Genomic DNA, 9,044 nt, shown 5'->3' with positions numbered 1-9,044 from the left:
GATTGGTTGTTGTAGAGATATAGTTTTCACAACAACCACAGTGGAGGAGGGCTGGCTAACAGTATTACAAACACTATACAATCGGAAAAATAACAAAGCAAAAGCTTCTGTAAACACCAGTGACAGTGACAGCAATCAAGTATTCGCTACCTCCAATTATCTCCCGTAAAAAATGAAGGTGAGTAAACATTAAGGATGTGGGATCTAAAAATAAAACGGCAAATGTTTATCTTTCCCTGGCCTGGACTTACACGGCGCACACAAAGTGAGGTCTAAAGTCAGTCTGTCACAGTTTTCAGGGGGTGAAGTCTCCTGGAGGTCACCCTGAAGACCTTGCACTGACAACAGGATACATACAGGCCATTTGCATAGCTCTCCCTCACTTATACACACACAGACACGCACAGGTTCTGAAAAGGGTGGCGTGTTTGCTTAGGCAAAGGTGTGTTGTATGTGAAGTTTGCATACAGCAGTCACTCCTTCTCTGTAGTCCAATAAGGGTATGCTAGCACCCGCGCTATTGCATCTGTATAGTGAGGAAGTCAGGTCTAAGTTCTGCTGTCTGATATTACAGCTTATTGCTAACAGGATGAGCATTGCTCTCCAACATACAGCCACTTGCAGGCAGCCAGAACATCCAATGCATCTATGCAAACACAAACATTACAGTCTTTAAATGGTATGTTCACAGGACAAAATATAGTTGGTAAGAGATGATTAAGGTATTAATATGCTCTAAACTTAGGATAAACTATTTCACATACAGTATACATGACTGGAAACACTCACTCTTTATATTATTTTCTCTGGCTGTCTTCACTTGTAGATTTGGCATACCTTCTGCAGAACCAGCTGCAAGAGTCCACTAGGTTATAGTTGCTGTGTGGTTGCGTGTGCATGCAAATGTTTTCACAGGTTTACTGCATTTGCTGAAATAAGAAGTGCAAGAGCAAAGTAAAAATCAAAGCCTCAGGGACCATGCCAGCACGTGTAAGTCAAACGGTTGTGTGTGTGCATGTGTGCCGTGTGCGCGCACTTGAATGTGCATGTGTATCATGGCCTATTATAATAAACAAGCACAATAGTGTAGGGCTGAGCTAATCATTGACTGAATAAGAACATGAATGAATGAATGGATGCTGAAGGCCAAAATGGTGCAAAAGGCATGTGGAGACTGAAGACTAGATAAGCCCAGATGAGAGGAGTGATGGACTGTGGCACAAGCAAGTGCAGCATTTAACCTCAATTTCTTATATGATTTATCCAACATACTTATTTGAGTCCCCTTTTTTTGCATACAAACAAAAGAAAAAAAAAAGAGCAAAGAATCAGTCAACTAAAAAGTCCTAAGCAGTGCTGCAACTGGTGAAATATGGCTGATGTCCCAGAGGACTTTGATTCCCAGATGTTTTGCAGTCCAGCTGTGCCTACGTCAGTAGTCACCTACGGGTGCAAGCTTTCTGCTCAAGCTGACTGTGATGTTGGTGTAGAGAGGCCTCCTGGACACTAGGGGGGAGTAGTTTAGGTTGTTAAGACCATCCACTTTTTGTCTCTCCTTTGAATGGCGTAGTAGACTATACCTGCAAGAACAAACAATCAATCAATCAATCAATCAATCAGTCAGGAGAGGAGAAGAGGGGACATTAGAACAGCATGCAACAGTTCTGTATGGAAAGCAAGTTTAATGTTGAGGTTAGAGAAGTTAGATTGGGTAGAAACTGAACATTATTAAACAATGAGATAATATGTAGAGGAACAGGTTTCATCATCCTTTGCAGCGTTACGAGTAGAATTGGCTGACAATGAGGGCGTCATTGTCTGTGGTTTAGACAGGAAGTGACAGATGCATTTTCGTTTCCATGGTAATGATTCATTAGCAGATCACTGTCGCGTTGTTAGCATGAACAGACTAGATTAATTACCAATTTTATAAAAGATTTACAATGGCAAATGTATTTTGGAGAAATCATTTGTATTTTTTCTACCTAGTATCTACTCCTTGAATTTTCTTATTAACAAATGAAAGAAACATTTATTCCTTGGACTGTTTTAAATAACTTAGAATTTAAGCAGGGAGAGCATGATTGGAATTCAGCCCTGAAGCATACAAGCATATCACATGCAAAGTCTTTAAAAGAGTTGAAATTCTCTCAAAGTCACTGCTCTGGCTTTCCATGTGACTGGCTTACACCACATGAGCCTAAGCCTCATTCCAATTATCAGCCTCCACTTTTAACCAAAGGGTGTGTGTGTTTTGTGTGTGTGCATGTGAATGAGCTGTGCATGCACAGACACTAACCTTCCCAGGAACTGGACTTCGCCGCGATGGTGATGTGGAATTGACATGTAGCGTCCCTGCTGTCCTTGTGGTCTACTTACTGTGTAATTGGCAAACCACACCCTATACAAACATGTTTAATGCTCATTAATTCATAACGTACACAGGCAGGCTGAGCAAGCATTGCAGTGATGGCTTTCATTGTCATATTTTCATAAAAAGCATAATAACCATCATTCTGATAGTCGTACTGTCATATGATCACAGTGTGCACCATGATATACAAAAGTACATACATTACATACAGAAATAAATACACAAGCCCATTGGTGCCTGAACAATGGAGCAGGTGAAGCAAATGCATCCAATTATTCAATTGGGGGAAGCAAAGTTATGGTTTTGCTATGACACGTTTTGTCTTTAAAAATAAACCTATCATCATACAGTCCCCGCAATTAGGTGATTATATTTAAGCAGCCTATATCAATGAATGTTTTACTATTTTCAGCAACTGACAAAAGCAAGTAACAAAAAAAAAAAATATCACACATTTTTGGGCCACCCTTTGAGTTGGTTCAGTCGAACCCATCGCTGATCGTTTGCCACAGCATGCTTAGGCTGTCAATCACAGTCTGTCAAGCCACACAGGAGTCTGACTGTTTACAAAGGTGAGAAACATAACTGATCATGGACTGAAAATAGAACATATGAAAAGATAAGCTAGCGTATGTTGAATGAACCTGCTTGGCCCACTGACTCCAGCTACACTTTAAATTAGATAAAAATAGGATTGTAAAGTCGCTGAAATGCCAAACCAATTTGTGATCGGATAGGATTCGGCTGTGGACATGGGACGTTCACGAAGAAGCCAAATCAAACAGTTGGCTCTTTTAAATGTATCATGGCTATTAATATTTTGCATTAGCCCTGTTGATTTTATTATTTGGGATGTAGTGGGGTTAAATAGAATAGAATTGATCTTTACTGTCATTGTGCTAAGAACAATGAAAAGGTTTTTCAAGAGCTGCTAAAGCTAGTTTTTCGGGTAAACTGTTTAGCAGCTCTTCAGCAGTGTGCAGCATAAACTTCTGCACATAAATGCAGTTTACCCACCTTTTTCCAAAAACAACATAGGGATTACTCACCTTTTTATGAGTTTACCACCTAACAGTGGGCAGTTTAGCCAGCGGACATTTATAGTTTACCCACCCATTTATTTTACCACTACATCCCCTCTGTGATTTTTTTCCAATTACTGTTAATATCTCAGGCTAATTTGCTGCACCTCTCTCTCTCTCTCTACACAACAGCAGACTAAACTAGAAGAGTGTTTCCCAAACTTCAATTAGAGCACGCACCACCTGTCCAGCATGTTTTCCATCCAACCCTGCTTCATCACAACTGGCTCAAATGGTACTTTATGGGATTTTAATGCAGTTACATTCAACAAAGTAAGGAACACATTATCTCATAGTGAGTCATTAATATTCATCTAACTGTAAGATTGAGTAGGGCCTGTACAAAACTATGATTATTTTATTTATAGTTTTGAACATGATCCTCTATTGTTACCATTAGTCAGGTTAGGTGGTGTAGAAATGCATGAAATTTGTTTTAAATTACTTTTTTTTTCCTCTGGGGAGGACCCTCTGACCTCCACCAATTATATATGTTTCCAAGTTTGCTCCCCCATTTTAAAACATAACCAGGTGGCCCTGCACAAGCCAATCAGTTAGAATTGGCAGTGTATATTGAGAGTGTGTGCAGATTTCTGTGAGATGTGTAGGTGGGGGGAGGGACAACAATGCTGTGTGGCAAAGGCAAAGGCACACAAAAACTATTACAAAAGCCTGCTAGCTGGCCTAACCCATCTCTTGGGCACACCTAATGTCAACTACACTGACAACTCTGCAGCTCTGTCAGATAGGACAATGTCTGTGTGTGTGTGTGTGTGTGTGTGTGTGTGTGTGTGTGTGATCCCCTCACCTGTTCCAGAGGTCATCGTCCTCTCCTCCCCAGCCCCAGAATGCATTAGGAAATCCATTAATCTTTTTGAACTGCTTCACCGTCAGGCCACTGACACCACCAAAGAACTCATTATACGGAAGCCTTGGGGGACAATTACACTTATTAAATTCATATTAAGTAAGGAATACATTTACTGTATATGCCCATAGAGACAGAATCAGGACTCACATGTAGGAGTACTTGTCGAGTTTGACCGCAAAGTGTCGGGGCATGTCTGTACAGCCGTAGTAGTTTCTGTCGTTCTCCATGATGTGGTCTACATCGTGGAAGATCAGACAGTCCCAGTCCAGGTCCCTCATAGCCTCCTTGTAGCCCACGTTGAACAACATGGCTCGGTTAAATGGCTCCGTGCCCCCCTAAAAAAAAAAAAAAAAAAGAGAGAGATACTTCTTAAACTTTTGCATAACGACCTACGAAAACAGGATTGTTATGTTTAACCATTTCAACCCACTATCTACTGTAAAACACAGACATTATTACCACCTGAGAAGGAGACTCACTTCCTGAAAGTGTTTGGACTTTACACAGGTGAATGTGTCAATCCCTGCGAATGACTGTGAATAGGTGTGTGCATACCTGCTCTATGACATAAAAGGCAAACTGGAGTCTCTGCCTCTGCAGCACTGGCACCAGATGTCTCAGGAGAATGGGTAAGTGTTCATGTCGGTTTCTGAATGGGACTAGGATTGCCACCTAAGAGACACAACATGGATTAGAATACAATAGATATGAAAAGACATGCATATAAATGTATGGGGACACATAGAGGCACAGAGCACCCTGATCTGCACAACAAAGTAAACTGTACTATTTGTACAAAGTGAATGTTTCTGAGATTGGTGACCTCTCAGCAGTGGGTAGATGGGGAAGTATGGGTGAAGACAGCACCAAAAACCACCAATTACCATGAAGACTTGTGACAAAGAAGTGGTAGGTTCTTGAAATCTCATTTCTACAATGAGATCTGGCATGCATCAATCATAGATTGCACTAAACATCTGTGAAAGGAGGTTATTTTTCCCCATAGAGGTAGCTATGACAGTCCCTGTTTTTAAGTTCAATAAAAAGCAAACTGTCACAGGAAGGAACAAAAAGCAAGTGAAATTGAAAATGAGTGGCTAAGAGAGAGAGGCTACTGAGGTAGATGAGAGAGAGATTGCTGGCTAATGAGAGAGAGAGAGATAGAGAGTTGGTTGTCAGAACATACACCGCCCCCCAGGGCAAATGAATGCAAGAGACAGACAGACAGATGGCAGGCAAGACTGCTCTGCTCTGGACAAAAAAAAAAAAGAGTGATAAAAACAGAACACATAGAAGAGGAGGCTGGTTCAAGAATGAAACAGTGCTGCAAAGCACATATAAAAGGGTTGAATTCTTGTTCTGCCAGCTTCTTGTACTTTGCACTTAGTGATATATGACTGAATGTGTCCAATTTTTGCATTTCAATGTCAGACAGAACATCATCCCCATTTGCACAGTGAGCAACAGAATAAGCAGGCAAGTGGTATAAAATGTGCATGGGACATGTGTTAGACACGCCAGTTACTGTATTTGCACTGTACCGCTGGACTGTGAATGCTGCAAACCTCCAGTTTCGCACGTTGATTATTCTCCCCAACATTACGTTTCCAGTGTAAAACTAAAAAGGGACACCTCACTCAAAAACACACGGACACATTCAGAAAATGACAGTGTATTGCTGTAATCTTTTGGCAAATGTTGTTTTTGGCACTTTGAGCACCGCAAACCAAATGCCATTGAGCGCTGTATTGGGCTTAGCTGCAGTTAATATCACCAAACTGCAGCAAATAATACAAACAATCGAAATGGAAGCATCTGAACTATGTTTCTCCACCCATCCGCCTGTGTATTCGACAGTGCTTTTCCGTGAACAATCCTTAATAGTGTCACAGCCGCACTTACCTTCCAGCGAGGTAAACAGTCTTTGGGCTTCCAGTAGCCTCCCGGGACCACGTTAGGCTCTCCCTCCAGCAAGGATCTCTCCACCTCCTCCAAAGATACCTCACTCATATTCACCTCCAACCTGCCCTCTGTGTGTGCGTGGGGGAGAAACAGAGAGGGAGAGAAAGAAGAGACATATTGCATGAGCCAGAAAAAGCCATGAGAGCGAGGAAGAAAGAGTGAGAGAGAGAGAGAGAGAGAGAGAGAGAGAGAGAGAGAGAGAGAGAGAGAGAGCCATGACATGCATTTGAATAAGATTAAATAGTAAAGAGGAATGAGGGAAAAAGATTAAAGGAATAAGATGAGGAAAATGTTAATGACAATGGAAAGAGGTATGGAAAAGGAGGGAGGAGGGGAAAAAAGAACATCAATGAAAGTTGAACAATCCTGGGCAGAAATCTCTGGGTTAAGCTATTCTGTGCCATTACAACATATTTGCATGCATCATCAAAGCTGAAATAAAACACAAGCTTTCGACCATTTCACTACTCATTAGTAGAACAAATAATGTATAGAAGCTCAAAGGAACATTTCACAAGGCCAATAAAACCAATAAAAAGAACAACTGCTTTTAGCAATTAAAGGTCTACCTAGGAGATTGAGTTACATTTTTTTCATTTGGTGCTTTACATTTATTACAGAATCATCAGCCAGGATCAAATCAACGCATTAACAGACTACCTTTAAATCAAAACTTTAACAGTGTACTTACTCATGGATGGCAGTCTCTCAGGGCAAACCTGCGAGGGGAGGTAGGTGAAGTCCTCAGGCAGGTATGTGGTTGGAGGAGCTTCACTCTCGCTCATGTTGAAGTCATAGGAATAATCTGGAGTCACAGACATCCCCATCAGCAGCAGTTTAATCCAGTCTTTATCTGCATGAGTTTAGCTGTGTGCTCTATTGTTTTGTCAATGCTTTTTATCTTTTCACCTCTTTCACTGCTGCCTAAGCTTTGTGCTCTAAACACATGTATGAGTCATCAACAGTAAGACTGGGACAGACTCAACAACAGCTCTTCTTTTTTACTTTCTTTATTTAACCAGGGTGGAAAGCGCATCCGCGTTCACATAACTGCGTACAAAAACAGCATATGAGCTAAGAATTCCCAATACACCTTGGTGTATCAGTGTGTATGTTTTTACCTGTGCCATTGATGCTGTAAGCCCCTCTCACCACCTGCTCCAGAACCTGAGCCCCAATGTTCTTCACGTTCTCTCTGATCTGGATCCCTCTGGCTTGGACCATGAACACATACTCATTCACTGTGGACAGAGGTGGGGTAAAAAGGACAGAGTCAAGCCATTTTATTCTTCGACACACTGTAAAAGTCACAAGTGTTTTATACCCAGCAGATTGAAAGAGACATTAGTGAAACTGAACTAAAGCAGGGAGGGTCAACAGCTTAAAACACTACCTCCTCAGGTGTAAAATAACCCAAAACAGTGCATAAATACAAACATAAAAACAAAACAAAAACAAATACACCAAAGGAGGTCCTTTTCTTCACAATTTTTTAAACTCATGATCAATATCGTCCTCTTTCTTGTTTGTGAAACAGTATAAAACAATACCCACATCTGAGAAAGATAAACTTGGAGCGCAAGCATGTTAATGCCTGATCTAGTGTAAGCACACTCTTCCACCTGATTTGGCCCAAACTGATTATCTGCCTTTGTAACTTAATGAGGGGGATTTTCCTACCACACATCAAGGGGCTTTCATTCCAAAGAAGCCAACTATTAGAATGTTAATCTATGGTGATGGGGAGAGGAGGAGGGAGAAAGACACAACTCAAACTTATTTAAGAACTGAGCTAATGAATTTGAAATGACTGGTAGGTTCCTGCCTTCTGTGCATAATAATTGCAATGTTTTGCCTTATTATGCTGTACCATTTTCAGTCATTATCGACTACTGCGCTATTAGTCATGGATTGTTAATTTGTTTATCACAGAAAAAAAGGGGGGTTCAAAAAGGATGAGAGGTCTACAGAAAGTACAGGCGTCAAGCAAAGAGGAACCACAAGCATTTCCATTTCTGCAAAACACCACAATACCCATTACAAGAGTCTGCCATGTTGTACATCTCAAACAATGAGACATCAAACTTCAATCAAGCATGAGACTTGACTCCATCCGTATACCATGTTTTGAAATCTCTATTTACAAATGTTTAGTGGATGTGCATGACATCTATGACAGGGAACTTCACCGGAGAATTATGCTCAGAGTGGGTTGACCTAAATAGCGACCTGCCAAAGAGGAGCAATTCAGTCGAACAAAGGAAGGATGTGGTCTAACTGAGTTTCCTCAATCTTTTGGCTCACCTCATTCTCACACACCTACATTCTAGACACAAATGTGCGCTTACATGAAGATGTGTACTATATGTACATTAAAAGGCGTTTAAATTAATTAAAAGGTGTTGCTGATCTACTAGAACAGTGACTCACACAAGTTTCTGATGTCAACGGACAACAGAGGAAGACAATTTGTCCAAAACTCGTGGAATAACATCCAGGATCACTGGCCAGTACTACTACTGTTTCTTTATTTGGAGCAGCATGCCTGCACAATGCTGCCAAATTGATGGAACTCTGCCTCAGTGAATCTGTCCGACTGCACAATCTCTGGTCATTAATCCAATCAGCATTTATCTTAAAGCAATCCCAATATGATCCACACCCTTCTGCAATGCACGTAAATGTGTGTCTGTGCTGGTGTGCGTATGTAATACTGCTGAGCTAGAAATCCACAGGATGCAATTTGTCATTAGTA

At 41.0% G+C, this 9,044-nt stretch overlaps 1 protein-coding gene across 2 annotated transcripts in view; it reads right to left on the bottom strand.

Moving 5' to 3' along the window:
• The window catches only part of b4galt5 (UDP-Gal:betaGlcNAc beta 1,4- galactosyltransferase, polypeptide 5), a 29,864-nt gene that overhangs the window by 1,471 nt on the left and 19,349 nt on the right, over positions 1 to 9,044 (bottom strand). Inside the window, exons 2-9 of one of the 2 annotated variants that reach the window (XM_044211741.1) lie at positions 7,411 to 7,530; positions 6,981 to 7,094; positions 6,230 to 6,357; positions 4,883 to 4,999; positions 4,475 to 4,662; positions 4,265 to 4,387; positions 2,300 to 2,401; positions 1 to 1,580 (exon numbers count right to left, since the gene is read on the bottom strand). The exon at positions 1 to 1,580 is cut by the window's left edge and continues 1,471 nt beyond it. In XM_044211741.1, coding sequence (XP_044067676.1) covers positions 1,433 to 1,580; positions 2,300 to 2,401; positions 4,265 to 4,387; positions 4,475 to 4,662; positions 4,883 to 4,999; positions 6,230 to 6,357; positions 6,981 to 7,094; positions 7,411 to 7,530 — 1,040 coding nt within the window. In that variant the 3' untranslated portion in view covers positions 1 to 1,432. Of the gene's footprint in view, positions 1,581 to 2,299; positions 2,402 to 2,827; positions 2,935 to 4,264; positions 4,388 to 4,474; positions 4,663 to 4,882; positions 5,000 to 6,229; positions 6,358 to 6,980; positions 7,095 to 7,410; positions 7,531 to 9,044 lie in introns of those variants that run through there. The other variant, XR_006379595.1, reaches the window with a different exon arrangement.

Source organism: Siniperca chuatsi, linkage group LG10, assembly GCF_020085105.1.
Source record: "Siniperca chuatsi isolate FFG_IHB_CAS linkage group LG10, ASM2008510v1, whole genome shotgun sequence".
NCBI classification, from domain to species: Eukaryota; Metazoa; Chordata; class Actinopteri; order Centrarchiformes; family Sinipercidae; genus Siniperca; species Siniperca chuatsi.
Note: the sequence above shows the minus strand (reverse complement) of the source record. Positions and strands in the feature narration are given on the sequence as shown.